Here is a 17,656-nt window from a genome sequence, read left to right on the forward strand (position 1 = left end):
AAAAGAGTAGATCCCAGAAGCCACTGCGTTATAAGCCTGACATGACCTCTGGAAAAATTCCATTCCAAACAGATGGAGTCAAAGCATTTAGAGGAAAATATGATAATCACTAGGCATCATTGTGGGTTTGCTGGAACATTGTTTCCAGTAGAGAATGTCAAGCTCTGCTGCACATTAGAATTACCTGGGGAGCTTTTAATACTTTTGATGCCCAAACTGCACTCAATACCAGTGACATCAGAATCTCTGGGGATGGGACCCAGGCATCACTATTCTTCAAATCCCCAGAGACTCTTAATTTGGTGAGGTGGCCTCTGAGCATTGAGTTTTAAAAGCTTCCCAGGTGATGCTAATATGCAACAGACTTTGACAGCCGGTTTGCCTATATGACATTAGGTAAGTATCTTGGTTTTCTTGCCCTGTGTGTAAATTCTAAGTAATTTTAAAAGTCTCTGTGACCTTTAAAGCGGCTGCCCAGGTGGTGCTAGTGGTAAAGAACTCGCCTGCCAATGCTGGAGACATAAGAGATGCAGGTTCAATCCCTGGGTGGGGAAGATGCCCTGGAGGGTAGCATGGCTATCCACTCCAGTGTTCTTGCCTGGAGAATCCCATGGACAGAGTGGCCTGGAGGACTGCAGTCCGTGGGGTTGCACAGAGTCAGACATGACTGAAGTGACTTAGTACGCACACATGAACCACCTTTAAATGTCTGTGATTCTATGATATGCCATTATATGATAATGGCAAAGTGTTTTCCTTTCTTTCTTCCTCCCTCCCTCCCTCCTTCCTTCTCCCTTCCTCTCCTTCTCTTCTTTATCTTCTGCTGTTGCTGGCTAGCCTGGAATATGTGTGTGTGTGTATGTGTGTTAGTTGTTCGGTTATGTCTGACTCTTGTGACCCCATGGACTGTAGCCCTTCAGGCTCCCCTGTCCATGGATTTCCCAGGCAAGAATACTGGAGTGGGTTGCCACTTCCTTCTCCAGAGGATCTTCCCGACCCAGGGCTCAAAGCCAGGTCTCCTGAACGGCAGGCAAATAAGTTCTTTACCATCTGAACCATGAGGGAAACCCAGCCTGGAATGTAAGGTGTCAGATTATATATCTTAATTTCATTAAAATATTTAGCGAAATTTCCCAATACATCTTATAGATAAGTAAGTGGATACTTATGATGGGTAAATTTGTCACCTAACTAAATGAATATTCTGGGAGAGTGTGACTGTGATGGGTCTGTACTAACCCTGGAGATTGGTCTGGAGTGGAATGCCACAAGGGTTTTCTGCCCTTGAAGCTGACCCTATTAACATTTTTTACTCATGATGTAGATAAGAGAGACATGTAAGAAATGCCTATCGAATTTGGAAATAACCCAAAATTTAAGAGAGTTAATTAATTCCATAACCCATAGTTTAGGAGGGTTAATTAATTCCATAATAGAATCAAGCCTAGCTCTGATCAGAATATCTGTTTATTAAGGTTATAGTTGTTTTAAAAAATTTCCATAATTCAAATATTTTGCTCATTTCTTTCTGCCCCCTTCTTTCATTGATTCACAGTTTGAAGCTTTTAGTGTAGTACTAAAAGAAAAATAGGCAGGCTTGGCAGAGTCCCAAGTCAGTGGTTCTCTTTGTTACCATCAAGAAATGCAAATAGATTAGCTCAGCTGGTTTGGAGCATCATGAAATAAAGGAAACATCATCCCACAAGTCATGAGGTGGGGTTACTACAGAAAGGAATTTAGTTGAAAACTCCCATGGGATGGTTGTGAAAGATCCAGTATAGCAGTCTCAGCTAACCCATCAAAAGGCCTGGTGAGTGTGAGGGCAGACTTTGGAGGGGCCTCAGAAATGCCTGGAGAGCTTGTTTGAAAACGGCATTTTTCTAGGGAGGCCTTCAGCCTCCGTTTTTTTTAAGCGAGAGTGCCAGCTGATTCTGAGAAACAGTGTCAGAGAACTCATTGTCGACTAAAAAAGATGCACAGCATGAGAGCTGTGAGCTAAGTTTTATTTGGGGCAAAATGAGGACTGCAGCCCAGGAGACAGCACCTCAGATAGCTCTCAGAGACTGCTTCAAAGAGGCAGTGGGGCAAGGTCAATATATAAGACTTTGGTGAATGGGGAGTTTAATGCAATCAAACACTTATTTTACAGAAGGTTTTCTGCTAATCAGGAGCTGATGTCATCATAAGGGGATTTAGTACTTTTCTAGGCTTTTCTAGATATGAAGAGATGCAAGGATTGGGATCATGAAATCAGTTCTGGAAAATATCTGACTGTCAATCTAGAGGCCTATTCCACTAGTTTCCTTGGAGCACAGAGTGCCTCACTCTCCACCCTGAACTCCGTTTAGGGCGTGTCGAAGGTCAACAGCTGCAGCAGCACAGGATTCATTCCCAGCAGAAGCGGACTGCAAATGCCCTTGACAAGCGCCAGTTTGTAGTTGACATCATTTTGATTTGAATTTTGGCATAACTGTATAAATATGTTGTCTCATAGTCATTTTCCAATTTGTGTATTCAAAAGCCTAGATAGATATATTAATAACTGCTGCTGCTGCTAAGTTGCTTCAGTCGTGTCCGACCCTGTGTGACCCCATAGACGGCAGCCCACCAGGCTCCCCCGTCCCTGGGATTCTCCAGGCAAGAACACTGGAGTGGGTTGCCATTTCCTTCTCCAATGCATGAAAGTGAAAAGTGGAAGTGAAGTCGCTCAGTCGTGTCGGACTCCTAGAGACCCCATGGACTGCAGCCCACCAGGCTCCTCCACCCATGGGATTTTCCAGACCAGAGTACTGGAGTGGGGTGCCATTGATAACTATTTTGAGCTTAAAACCAAAGCTGTTAATTTGTGTCAGATCCTTTATATTGCATTACCTATATTTCAATTATAAAATTGTTTGCTCTTAAATTTCCATTTTTCTTTTCATTTTAATGCTTATTTTATAGAGTATTGATCTGACCTAGACACAAGCAAGCTATAATCTATGTGTTGCAGAAATGCAGCCTATATCTGCTGTGTTGCTGCTGCTGTGTTTTGGAAAATAAATCAGGATTAGATTATGTCTGATCACTTTCCACATCACATGATGAACAGCAGTTGAGGAGAAGCATAAAATGAATCCTGCTGAGCAGCCCTTAGATACCTTGTTGTTAACGGGCGCTTTCCTCCCCCCCTTGTGTGTCCTCCTCCTCAGGATCTGTGACCCAGGTGAATCAGTCAGGAGGGGCTCTTCACAGCGCAGAGGGAAGCACTTTTCACACTGTTCTAGAATGAGAAGTTGAATTCATGAACTCACCTAATTTAGAAGACATGGGCTGTGGCACTTCATCTGCAACAAAAGACAAGAAATCTGAGAAAGGTGAGTGCCAGGAGTGTGCCTGCCTTCCTGAATGAAAAGGGGAGGGCGAGCTGGGTTCACCCTCTGCCCCTTTCTCAATTACTCAGATGGTTCTCAAGCAGCCCAGAGAGATTGTGCACCAGACATCATCACTCGAACTGAAGGTTAAATATTGGGATAATGTTGGAAACTACCTTTAGGAAGATGTAGCTCTGAATTTATAATGTGCCATAAAGTATTATCTGAGAGATATTTTATGTTTGATTTGATTTCAGTTGAAAATGTACCAATATAAAATCTCAATTTAAAACTCAGTGGCAGGGAACAAGAAAGCCTCTCTGTAAATTTATATCTGTTTATTCAGTACACTTATAAATAGCTCTATCCATACCTACGTGACATTTGGTAGCATCATTGAATTTTTATTAGATTTTATAACTCAATGATCAGATTATTATCTATAGCTGTTCAGTACAGAACTTCATGGGGAAAAAAAAACTTCATGAGATTTGCTTCATGTTTTCAGAATGTTCTAGGTAGAATTTGAGAAATGATAGATCATCTGCTTCCACAAAAGCATGTTGTTTCTAAATAGATGATGTGCCCCCCCACTACCCCCCATGTAATTAGAGGCTTCTGTATTTCCTTTGTTTACTTCATATTGAGGTTCTTTCTCCTAGATACTAGAATCTAGTTGAAACTCACTTGAATGTTTCTTTAATAGACGTGGTCTCCACATGCAAATTAAACCCAAAACAAACAGGCTAGGATGATTGTGTGAATAACTTGCTCTTAAACTGCATTCCTGTGTTATCTTGGTTATATTAATAGATAATTTTCCCAGTTTCTATTCCACATCTTTGTTTTAGCAGTTCACTCAGGCTTAACATGCAGAGTTTAGGATACAGAGTATTCTATCCTAATTAGTGTGGGATGTTTTCCTTTGGAAATCAAATGCTGGTCTCCCTCCCAGCTGACTTAATGCCAGTGAGTTAGCAAATTAATCCTTGACAGTAGAGCAACAGAGATGCACTAAGTCTTTGAAATCTGTAAGCATGTCATGAAATAAATCTTTCAAGAGCTCCAACTGAACTAATTCCATGGTAGTAATTTATTATGAGAGTAGAGATTACCCAGAGTTTTAAAAATGTAGCCAGATTTCTTAGGTTAAAAAAAAAAGCCAAGCCCAACATGTAAATGTAGATTCTTTTTCTGAAATGCATTTCAGCTTTTGAAATGTTGTATGTAAATGAAAACATTAATTTTGAATTTTCGATTGCTGTTTCTTGTAAATAATTTATTGAGATAAAATTCATGTAAGACAAAATTAACCATCTGAACTATTCACTGGCATGTATACAAAGCTGTGTAACCACCACTTTCATCTAGTTCTCAAACTTTTCCATCACTGCAAAGTAAAATCTCTTATTTATTAATCAGTTTCTCCATATTTCCCTCTTCCCCCAGACCCTGGCAACTGCCAATCTGTATTCTTTTTCTATGAATTTACCTGTTCTGGACATGTCAGGTAAATAGAATCATAGATGATATGACCTTTTCCTCTGGCTTCCTTTACTTAGCATAATGTTTTTGAGGTTCATCATGCTGTAGCATGCACCAATATTTCATTCCTTTTTAAGGCTGGATAATATTTCATCATGTGTATGTATTTTTTTTTGTATCACATTTTTCAGTCCATTCATTTGATGGACATTGGGTTTTTTCCACCTTTTTAGCTATTGTGAATAGTGCTACTATGCACACGAGTGTATGTATACTTAATTGAGTCTGTGTTTTCAGTTCTTTGGGATATATACCTAGTAGTGAAATTTCAGGGTCATTTGGCAATTTTGTGATTAACTTTTTGAGGAAATGACAAACTGTTTTCCTGGATCACTTTTTAATAATAGCAGCTTTATTGAGATATAATTCACATACTACACAATTCACTAGTTTAAAGTGTAAAATTCAGTGACTTTTTTGGTATATTGATAGAGCTATATAAACCATCACCACAATCAATTTTGGAACATTTTCATTCCCCTGCTCCCCAAATCAGTAGCAGTTACTCTCTTACCCTATACCTCCCCAGCCCTAGGCAGTCACAAATCTACTTCTGTCTATAAATTTGGCCTGTTCTGGACATGTCATATAAACATAATCAGACAATATGGGGTCTTTCATGTCTGACTTCTTTTATTCAGCATAGTGTTTCAAAGTTTATCCATGTCATGTCATGAACCAGAACTTCATTCCTTTGTGTTGCTGAATAATATTCCATTGTATGAATATGTAACCTTGTATTCATTCATCAATTAATGGGTATTTAGATTGTTTCTACTTGTTCACTATAGTGAGCAATGCTACTATGAACATTCATATACAAGTTATTATGTAAATACATGTTTTCAGTTCCCTTGGTTATAGACCTTTGAGTAGAATTGCTGGGTCATATGGTAGCTCAATGTTTAACATTCTGAGAAACGTCTAAACTTGTTTTCCCAAGTGGCTACACCATTTTGTATTCCTATCAGTAAGGTATGAGTGTTCTTATTTCTCCAAATCCTCAGCCACACTTGTTGTCTCTTCTTTTGATTATAACCATCCTAGTGGGTATGGAGTGGTATCTCAGGGTTTTTATTTGCATGCCCCTAATGACTAAAGATGCTGAGCATCTTTTCATGTATTTATTAGCCATTTGTAGGTCTTCTTTGGAGAAATGTCTGTTCAGATCATTTGCTACTTTTTAAATTATTTTTTGTAAGACTTTAAAAATATATTCTATTACAAGTTCCTTATCAAATGTGTGATTTGCAAATATTTTCACCCATTCAGTGGGTTGTCTTCTCATTTTCTTGATAATGTTCTTTGAAGCACAAAAGTTTTAATTTTGATGAAGTCCAGTTCGTTTTTTCTTTGTTTACTTGTGCTTTTGGGTCAAATCTAAGATTATTTGTACTTCTGTTTTCTTCTAAGAAATTTTTAGAAATTACTTATTTACTTCTTGGCTATACTGGGTCTTCTTTGTGTGCTGGCTTTCTCTCGTTGCACTGAACAGGGGCTACTCTGGTTGTGGTTTGCGGGCTTCTCGTTGCAGTGGCTCCTCTTGTTGCAGATCACAGGCTCTCTGTGCATGGGCTTCAGTCATTGTGGCTCCAGGGTTCTAGAGCGAGGCTCGGTAGCTGTGGTGTGCGGGCTGAGTTGCCTTGCGGCATGTGGGATCTTCCCAGACCAGGGATCGAACCTATGTCCCCTGCATTGGCAAGTGGATTCTTAACTATTGAATCGCCAAGGATGCCCAGTAATTTTGTATTTTTAGCTCTTCCATTTAGTTCTTGATCAATTTTGAGTTAATTTTCATATATACTATGAGGAAAGAAAGTGAAAGTTAAGTTGCTCAGTTGTGTCCGCCACCCCGTGGACTGTAGCCCGCCAGGCTCCTCCGTCCATGGGATTCTCCAGGAAAGAATACTGGAATGGGTTGCTATTTCCTTCTCCAGGGGATCTTCCCAACCCAGGGATCGAACCCAGGTCTCCCGCACTGCAGGCAGACGCTTTAACCTCTGAGCCACCAGGGAAGCCCTGGTATGAGGTGGGGATACAGATGTATCCTTTGGATGTGAATAGTTGTCCCAAGGCCATTTGTTGAAAAGACTGTTCTTTCCCCACTGAACGATCTTGTCACTCTTGCCTAAAGACAGTTGACCATAAGTGTCAGGGTTTTATTTCTGGATTTTCAATTCCATTCCATTGATCTATATGTCCACTCCTATGTCCTGCCTGGACCATCCAATATGTCCAGCCAATATCACACCATCTTGATTACTGTAGATTTTGTAGAAAGTTTAGAAATTGGAGGTGTGAATCCTTCAACTTTCTCTTTTTCAAGATTGTTTTGGCTGGGTCCCTTGCATTTCCATATAAATTTTAGAATCAATTTCTTAAAAGAAACCAGCTGGAGTGTTGGTGTGGATTATGTTGAATCTGTAGATCAATTTGGGAAGTATTCTTAAACAGTTAAATCATCTGATTCATGAACACGGGGTATTTTTCCCGTTATTTAGGTCTTTAATTTCTTTCAGTGATGTTTTGTAGTATTCAGAGTTTGAGTTTCACTCTTCTTTTGTTAAATTTAATGCAGGTATTTATTCTTTTTGATGCTATTGTAAATGAAACTGTTTTCTTAATTTCATTTTGGGTTATTCATTGCAAGTGTGCAGAAAAACAGTTGGTCTTTGAATGTTTATTGATCGTATATCCTGAGACTTTGCTAAGCTCATTTATTAGCTCTAATAGATTTTTAGTGGATTTCTTAGGATTTTGTCTTTATAAATCATGTCATCTGCAAATAAAGGTAGTTTTTCTTTTTTCTTTCTATTCTTTGCCTTTGATTTCACTTTCTTGGTTGATTGTCCTGGTTACAATCTCTGTTACTGTTAAATAGAAATGCAAGAGTAGGCTTCCTTGTCTTGTTCTTGATCTTAGGGGGAAAGCATTCAGTCTTTCACCTTTAAGTGTGATACTAGCTGTGACCTTTCTTTTTTTATGGATGCTCTTTATCAGGTTGAGGAAGTTCATTCCGAATCCTAGTTTATTGATTTTTTTAAAATTAAAAAATGGTATTTAATTTTGTCTAATGCCTTATCTACATGTATTGAGATGATCATGTGGTTTTGTTTTTTATTCTGTGTTATATTCGGAGAAGGCAATGGCACTCCACTCCAGTACTCTTGCCTGGAAAATCCCATGGATGGAGGAGCCTGGTTGGCTGCAGTCCATGGGGTTGCTAAGAATTGGACATGACTGAGCGACTTCCCTTTCACTTTTCACTTTCATGCATTGGAGAAGGAAATGGCAACCCACTCCAGTGTTCTTGCCTGGAGAATCCCAGGGACAGGGGAGCCTGGTGGGCTTCCATCTATGGGATCGCACAGAGTCAGACATAACTGAAGCAACTTAGCAGCATTGAGTATATTAATTGAATTTCACATATTGAACTAACTTTGTATTCCTGACATAAATCCCACTTGATCATGGTATATGATCTTTTTTATATGTTACTGGATTCAGTTTGCTAGTATTTTGTTTAGGATTTTTGCTTCTATATTCAAAAGATATATTGGTCTCTATTTTCCTTTTCCTTTGATGTCTTTGTCTGAATTTGATATCAGGGTAGTACTAGTCTTGTGGCTCAGAGGTTAAAGCATCTGCCTGCAATACGGGAAACCTGGGTTCGATCCCTGGATCGGGAAGATCCCCTGGAGAGGGAAATGGCAACCCACTCCAATATTCTTGCCTGGAGAATCCCATGGACGGAGGACCCTGGTGGGCTACAGTCCACGGGGTCGCAAAGAGTTGGACACAACTGAGCGACTTCACTTTCACTTTCACTTTCTTTCACTAGTCTTATAGAATGAGTTGGAAAGTATTCCATCTCTTCTATAGTTTAAAAGAGTTTGTGAAGAATTAGTTCTTTAAATGTTTGGTAGAATTTGTCAGTGAAGCCATCTGGGCGTGGGCCTTTCTTCGTGGATAGTTTTTTGATTACTTTTTCTACTCTTTACTTGTTATAGTAAAGTATATTGTCGTATTTTCTATTTCTTCTTGAGTCATTTTCAGTAGTTTGTGTCCTTTGAAGAACTGGTTCATTTCATCTTGTCAAGGAATGTTTAACAGGAGGATTCCTATGTGCTGTTTCTCACAAGTCCTTTGTTTCTTTTTAAGTGGGACAGCATGCTGCTCCCAGGAACTGAGGTCATTATGTGAGACAGGCTTGAATCTCCTTTAGTAAACATTCTCTTTACGACAAAACTGCTTAGTCTTGATCCCCTTTCTTGAGATATGGATTGTCTCCTGACCTTGTGACCATTATTAATCCCTTGTTCCATTGGTAACAGTTGCTGTACATTTGGTTTTCTGATCTTTATCATTGTCGAAGGGAACTTCTTGTACCACAGCCTTTATATACTCACAGAGAAATCATTAAAACACCTTTGCTCCATCAGAGCTCTTTCTTTCTCTCTCTCTCTCCCTCCCTTCAGCTCTCTCTTTAACGTTTTTATCGTTGACTCTGGACCGCCAGGTCCCAGTCAATTAAAGGACCCCAACAAGTGGCGTCCCAGAACAGGGACACTGGTATATGTGGCATTTCAGTTGGAGGGACTCGGGACCTCAATAGAGGTCAGGACCTATTGAGGTCGGTAGGTACTAAGACATGGGTCAAATGGCTGGAAAGCCCCATCATTTCTCTACTTTACTTCACCATTTGTTTAAAGCTCAGGGACTTTTCGTTTCACGCCAATGAATAGAGGCTTGCTTTCAAACAGTGGTTAAATGTAATCCTTGGTTCCCTGATAAATGCAGTTTTGATTTAGAAATTTGGCACCGGGTCAAAGAAAATGTTGAATGAGCCGCCAAGCAAGGAAAAAACATTCCAGTTGATTTCTAGCCCTCACGATATTCAACGACAGACAGAATACTTATTGCATAAATATGAATTAGATGATAAAACTTTACAAAAGGCCCAATTAGAACAACATAAAATATTTCAAAATTTTCTTACTAGCCCTGCCCTGGCTGCTCCAAATTCTCCTCCTCTGCTAACAGGCACAACTCCAAAAGTCTCTCCTTTGTTAGAACCTAATGAAAGTTATACTAATTTTTTAGCGAGATTAGAAACTGCTATTTCCCATACTGTAATTGGAGAAGAAACAGCTAGAGAAATTACTTGCTTATGAGAATGCAAATCAATAATGTCAGAGAGCTGTCACTGCAATTCGTGAGACTGGGACTATTATTGATTATTTGAAGGCTTGTCAGAATCTAGGATCAGAAACTCAAAAGATGCAAATGCTAGTTGAAACAATGGCTACTACCTTTAAAAAGGGAAATGAAGGATGCTTTACATGTAGAGATAAAAACCATTGAAAAGGGGACTGCCCTAAGAAGGCTAATAAAAAACCTCCAAGAATTCGCCCTCGCTGCCATAGAGGAATGCATGGACCAAAGATTGTAAATCTAAATTTGATATTGATGGAAAACCTATTCCAAGTGACTCCAAACAGGGGACCACCCCCCCCCCCCCGGTCCCTACAACAAAAACCAGGGGCAAATTCTATCTTTTCCCTCAAACACTCAACATCCGGCAATGCTACTGTTAATATACCAGCCCTAGATGATTTTTTCCTTTACTCTTAAGCAGTCCCTTCTAGAGTACCTACCGGACTTTTTGGACCCCTGCCCCTACAAACCTTCAGTCTTTTATTTGACCAATCTAGTTTGACTTCTAAAGGAATTACTGTTCACCCTGGAATAATTGATTCAAATTATAAAGGAGAGATTCAAATTATGATGTCATCTCAGATTCTATGGCAATTCTAAAGGGGAGACGAAATTGCTCAATTACTACTTTTGCCTTACATTTCTATTAACTCCTCTAATAATGTTTGGACAGGCAGATTCCGCAGTACAGATCAAAAACAATCCTTATGGACATCATTGGTATCTGAATATGCCCGACCAAATATAAATATCAAAATTAATAATAAAAGATTTTCTGGTCTCCTTGACACTGGATCTAATATTACTGTTATTTCCAAACAATTATGGCCCCAATCCTGGCCTATACAAAAGGTCTCTTGCCAAACTGCAGGAATTTCTCAAATCAAAGTACAAGAAATTTATCAAAATGTTCAAATCTACCCATATGAAAGGCCAAAAGGCCAGCCTACAACATTAAGACCTTATGTGATAAATGCACCCCTTAATATAGTAAAAAGAAACAAAGGACTTGTGAGAAACAGCATGTAGGAATCCTCCTGTTAAACATTCCCTGACATCATCTGAATTATCTCTTAGCACATACTTGTTCAGAGTATTCCCTTCTTTTTAGTCTTCCATTATCTTTTGTTGAATATATCAATCAATGTTTATTATAAATTCCATAGTAATCTGTGGAAACTGATACAGTGTGTTTATTTATATTTACCATAAAAAGTTTTTCTCATTCAAAAATATTATAAGATTGAGAAAGCAACTGGAAATAATAATCATTCATCATTCTGCTACCCAGTTTTTTTTGATATAGTGTATATTTTTGATCATCATTTAGGATGATCAAAAATTTTTTATAGCCTCGCTTTTGGCACTGAGACATTATTGTGTAAACATTTCTCAAATTGTTATGCTTTGTAAATGTTTTAGCCATTGCTAAATGTTTCATTAGTGGATAGGCCATAATATAGTTAATTATTCCTCAATATTTGACATTTAGGTTTGAAGAATTTACATTGGATAATTTCTTCATGTAAAGATTTTTCCTTATTTTGGATTATTTCCATATCTGGGTGATTTGACATGAAATTTCTGTGTTAAGGGGTATGAAAGTTTTGAAAGGTTTCTTGATAGAAAAGAATAGTTATTATTTCCTTATTACTAACTGTATTACAGAGAGTATTGACAATATTTTACCCATATTTTATTTAGTCCTTGCAGTAAACCTGAGTAAAGTGTTATCATTACTTTTTGTACTGAGGAAGAATCTTGTGCTCAGTAATTAGGTAAGTACTTGTCAAGGTTATCCCCGAGTTGGAATTTGAACCCAAGGAGTTCTGAATACAGTGTTTTTTGCATGAGCCATTACACCCTTCCATGGTGCCTTCCAAAACTGCTGTTCTTGGAAGCTAGCTAAATATATGCATGTAAAGTACCTTTTATTTGCATAGTGCTTTTATAGTTGGACAAAATCTTTCACATATATTTGATCTTCACAACCTGTGAAGGATTGTTCTCAATTTGCAGAAAAGGAAACTGAGGCTTTGAGAGGCAAAGTGATTTGCTTAAGACATAACTAGTAAGTGGCAGAGCCAGGCCTAGAGCTTACTTCTGACTAGTGTGATGGATTTTTTCCCCACCTTGGTCATTGAGCCCCACCACAGCATTCTGCCTCCAGAGTGTCATGGCATTTTTTGAGAAAGAATAGCCTACATATAAAATTGAGGCTATCCCTTTCTTGTGGGCTATCTGCCTTCTGTGTAGAGAAGTAGCATTGTTGTTGTGTTGTTGTTGTTAGTTTGATTCTTTTGTGATATGCAGTATGGGAGAGAATAGTTGTTGCCAAAACTCTTGGAGGAAGCTTTGATTAATTTCTTTTTCTTCATGAGGAAATGGAGACTTAGATTAAAGAGCTGCCCAAAGTCATGTACTAGTTGATGTCTGAGTCTGAATTGGAACCAGCTCTGACAGATACCAAAGTTCATGCTCCTTTTGATATGCTGCCCTGACATGTAAAACTGGAATTTATCCAAAAAACCAAAAATTAAACATTGCAATTTCCTTCTCCTGAACTTCACTTTACACTTAAAATTTTATATTGATGGGTTTTGAATGAATAATCTATTACCTTTTATTTTTTCCTGTACAGCACTTTGAAAACACTATATTTTCTTTTATTTCTTCCCTTGAGACCACTTTATTCATTTATTTTCAGTGCTAGGTCTCCTACAAAGGCTGTCTAGCGTTTTTGGCTTTGAAGTTTGATGCTTTTAAGCTATGACAATGGAAATTTTCTCTAGTGGATATTGTTCTTTTAAAAAATATTTGTCCTCTGTTGTTGCCTAAAAATGTAAAAATACTAAATAGCAATCTGTTAGAAAAATAAAATTCAACATAGCAAATTTGAAGATCTAATTGGCTTTATTGAATGATTCATGAATCAGGCAGCATTCCATCTAGAAAACAGAAAAGAACTTCAAAAAGCTGCAGAAAAGGAGAGGTTTTTAAAGACAGAAAGGGAGTGGGACAAGGAAATCATAAATGAAAAGAATTATTTCAGGCAAGGTCAACTTCCTTTGGGGAAAAACAGGGGTCTGTCAGGTTGATTACCTCACTAGTGCTGGCCAGGAAATTCTAGACAGGTTAAGATTACATTTCTAGGAGAGGCTGAAAATGCAATTAGGTTAGGTGCTAAGTTTCTGTTTGCTGACATGGAGCTTAGTACAAGTGACTCCATTTGGGGCCTGTTGCCTCTTTTTTTTTTTTTTTTTTAACCAATTCCCCTGTTTTCATCAGACTCTCAGCCTGAAAGATATTAAACAAAACAAAACATTAGTACCACTCCCAGCTAATCTCTGAGTTCTTGCAATTTTTGTTGATCTTTTGTGTCAATGTTATTTGCTTAATCTCTGTGATATGCACAGGCCGTGACTTCATGTTCACAATTTTTAAGTCTGTCATTTTCTTTATTCCTTTTCTGATGTTCCAGTGTTAGAGAGTTCATTTGCTTAGTGATGAATGGCTGCAATCATTCTTTTAAAGCTTTTGAGAGGATAACAGTGTTCCAGGGAGACTACTGTGATTATGATAAGCAGGATAATTCCCAGTATTTGCGGTGTACTTCAAAACCGTGGTGCCCAAGACACAAACCAATCAAAATCAAATAAGTCAAGGAAAGACCCTTGAAGGATTTACCTTTTTAAGTGACTTGTTCCGTGATCTTATGTAGCTGAGTTTCAACTTTGCCAGAAATGTTAATCTAGGTGCAGCAGGTGGTGTTGGCCACAGCAGACACTTGCCTTACAAAGCTGAAAGATAATCAAGGACTATCCATCAACGGGAATTTGCCATATGACTCAGGGAACTCAAACCGGGCCTCTGTAACAACCTAGAGGGGTGGGATGGGGAGGAAAATGGGAGGGAGGTTCAAGAGGGAGGGGACATATGTATACCTATGGCTGATTCATGTTGATGTTTGGCAGAAAGCAACACAATTCTGTAAAGCAATTATCCTTCAATTTAAAAAAAATTTTTAATTAAAATAATCAAGGGCTATCCAATTAGCAAGAACAACTTTGGCCATAGAGTCTCAGGATTTTCACTGGGCAGCTTTTGCTTTAGCAACAAATTCTGCAGTAAGATAAAGAGTTAAGGAGAGATTCCTGATCATAGCCTATTTACATTTATTTCTGACCAGGGAAGTAGGGACCAGCCAAAGAAAGCAAATCCTGAATCATGAAAGCCTCCTGGTAGGTTCTTTATAACTTGACAATGCAAATTCAGGGGAGTTGACCAGTGAGGTGTCTCTGTGGACAGTTAGGGGAACAGTTAGGTCACCTAAGAGACATTGCCCAGTTATGCAGCAGTCATCTAGGTATTCATAGACCCAAGGAGAATGTTAATCACCATGGACAAAGATAAATCCTGTCAGGGCACAAACTACTTCCAATAAGGTAGTACTGGAAAGAGACAGCTCAGGTTTCTTTGATGATGACAAATTTAGCAGTGAAAGTTTACCCCTCCCCTTGGCAATGGGCTGGGAGATACTGGGGATGGTGTTACCTTTCCAGGCCAATCCTAGAGTGAAGGAAAGAAAGAGAAGAAGAAAGGGTTTCATGTTTCAAGTATGAAGTCTGCTTTTTAAAAACTTTTTTGGCTGCCCTTTGAGGCATGTGGGATCTTAGTTTCCCCGACCAGAGATTGAACCTGTGCCCCCTGCAGTGGAAGCACAGAGTCTTAACCACTGGCTCACCAGGGAAGTCCCAAAGTATGAAGTCGTGATCCAACATCTTGGGAGGAAGCAGTCCATATTAATATCGGCTATTTGTCTTTTTGTCAGTCTGATTTGGAGGTCGCTAGCCTTTGTGTAGAACAGATACTAGGTGAAGCCTTCTTGGGCTGTGAAATGTGTCCCCAAGGTTCAAGTTCCTAAAGTTTGGCTGTCATCTCGGTAGTGAAGTATATCTGGTATAGTCCCTTCCAAGGAGATTCAAGGGCAGTCTTTGTTCTTAGTAATTCCAAGTCAAAAGGGTAGGAGAAAATTGAAAACATTAGTTTGGTGAGTTATAGCCAGATATTTGAGGAAACTATAAGAATATAGGATCTGGTCTAATTTATAGGTATTTAACAAAATCTCAAAGACAATGAATTGGATATAATATCTACAAAGGTGCAAACATCTTTCTTTCTAGAATTACCCCCATTTTTTAAAATAAAAGATAAAAAAATCAAAGATAATCACAATAAAACTAATTTATTTGCGTTGTACTTGGCCTGATTATTTACATAGATGCAGCAAGAATAGCAGTTGACCATATGGGTTCTTTTTAAGACTGCTTTGCTGGAACCATGTAAGTAAGGTACCAGGTTGACTTTTCTAAGGGACTTGATTGGTTCCATAAAGTCAACCTTAGTTCTTTAAAGCTGTCTGGTCATATCTGAGTCTATGTACATCTCTCTCAAATATAACATTCCAGTTAAAGCTTTTGTAACCAGTGTTTCCAATTGTGTCCTGTTATAAGGATAACAGATTCTCATTCAGCTTATGTAAGTAACTATTTTGCCATAAAAAGAATGCTCAAGAGTCTCCAAATTTTGGAGGAGTCAGGTAGGGAGAAAAAGTTAATGTTTCATATTTGTTTACGAAAGTATTTTACCAAATTGTTTTAAGTCATAGATAGCTTAAGAGAAAAAGTTTCCTCAAATCTGGAAAAGCAAAACATTAAAGAACCATCAGTGATTCAAGCAAGAAGGAATAAAAATTATAATCACCCTTTTCAGTTCATTCAGTTCAATGTTATTAATTCTTGTTTTGCTTTAATCCATTTTCCCCCATTAGTTCTAGAAATTCTTACCCAATTCAGTATTTTTTTAAATTTTTATTTATTTTAGTTGGAAGATAATTACAATATTGTGATGGTTTCTGCCATACATCAACATGAATCAGCCATAGGTATACATGTGTGCCCCCCTATCCTGAACCCCCCTCCCGCCGCCCTTCCCACTCTATCCCTCTAGGTTGTCCCAGAGCGCTGGCTTTGGGTGCCCTGCTTCATACATCGAACTCACACTGGTTGTCTGTTTTACATGTGGTAATGTATATGTTTCAGTGCTATTCTCTCAAATCATCCTACCTTTTCCTCCTTCCATGAAGTCCAAAAGTCTGTTCTTTACATCTGTGTCTCCTTTGCTGCCCTGCATGTAGGATCGTCAGTACCATTTTTCTAAATTTCATATATAAGCATTAATATACAGTATTTGTCTGTCTTTTTCTGACTTCACTCTGTATAACAGGATTTAGGTTCATCCGCCTCATTAGAACTGACTCAAGTGCTCCTTTTTATAGCTGAGTAGTACTCCATTGTGTATATGTACCTCAACTTCCTTATCCATTCATCTGCCAGTGGATATCTAGGTTGCTTTCGTGTCCTAGCTATTGTAAATAGTGCTGCAATGAACAGTGAGGTACATGTGTCTCTTTCAGTTCTGGTTTTCTTGGGATGTATGTCCAGCAGTGGGATTGCTGGATCATATAGCAGATCTATGCCAAGTTTTTTAAGGAATCTGCCCACTGTTCTTCGTCGTGGCTGTACTAGTTTGCATTCCCACCAGCAGTATAAGAGAGTTTCCTTTTCTGCACACCCTCTCTAGCATTTATTGTTTGTAGACATTTTGATGATGGCCATTCTGACCAGTGTGAGATGACCAATTCAATATTATGATCTTAAAGTTATCAGAAACTCATGTTTGCCAAATCCTTTCCGTGAATCTCCTTGAAGATGGGTCACTTCTGCAGCAACATTTTTGCAGAAGCATCTGAGTAAAATAATAACTATAAATGACAGAAGACTTTAAAAAATGCCCATTGTTATAATGAGCATTTATTCTCTAATGAGAATTTATTATAATGGAATTGACAAGGAAATGTGGTTATTTCTGTGATAGTCAACATTGTCAAATGATAACTGGAATTATGATGATAATATTATTCCAGGACATTTCATTCAGACTTTAGGAATTGCATATGGTTTCTGGAACATTTATAACTTATACAAGTACAACATAAAGGCTTAGTATTACTGGTTATTTGATGATTCTTGCTATGTAACTTAACATATCAAATAAGTCTGGTTAGTTAAGCATCTTCATTTTTTTGAGGAGAGGAAACAAATCTCTTGAGATATTCTAGAGGCCCTCTGGAAAATACCAAAGTTAGTTCGAGGTTAAAAAAAATTTCATTTAGAACTTTATTTTGGGGAAGCTTGTCAGAATTATCAAAAAAAGTTTTAAAACACTTGTCAAATAGGATCATAGGTCACTGCGAACTGATACTTAGTTATCCATTTAATCATAGTGATAAAGCCTTTGCAGAAAAACACAGAAAGTTATTTTTTAAACACCTTAGATCTAAAAAAAAATTCTTTTATTTTCTATGGGGTATAGCCAATTAACAATGTTGTGATATTTTCAGGTGAACAGCAGAGGGACTTAGCCACACATATACATGTATCCATCCATTCTCCCCCAAACTTCCCTCCCATCCAGGATGC

General features: G+C 38.2%; 1 protein-coding gene across 41 annotated transcripts in view; it reads left to right on the forward strand.

Moving 5' to 3' along the window:
- Nucleotides 1-17,656, forward strand: part of PPEF1 (protein phosphatase with EF-hand domain 1) — a 147,627-nt gene that overhangs the window by 36,309 nt on the left and 93,662 nt on the right. For all 41 annotated transcript variants that reach the window (XM_012106317.4, XM_042241753.1, XM_042241754.1 and 38 more), the window contains one exon: nt 3,192-3,356. In XM_012106317.4, coding sequence (XP_011961707.1) covers nt 3,284-3,356 — 73 coding nt within the window. In that variant the 5' untranslated portion in view covers nt 3,192-3,283. The remainder of the gene's footprint in view (nt 1-3,191; nt 3,357-17,656) is intronic.

The sequence above is a fragment of the Ovis aries genome, chromosome X, assembly GCF_016772045.2.
Source record: "Ovis aries strain OAR_USU_Benz2616 breed Rambouillet chromosome X, ARS-UI_Ramb_v3.0, whole genome shotgun sequence".
In the NCBI taxonomy this organism is placed as follows: domain Eukaryota; kingdom Metazoa; phylum Chordata; class Mammalia; order Artiodactyla; family Bovidae; genus Ovis; species Ovis aries.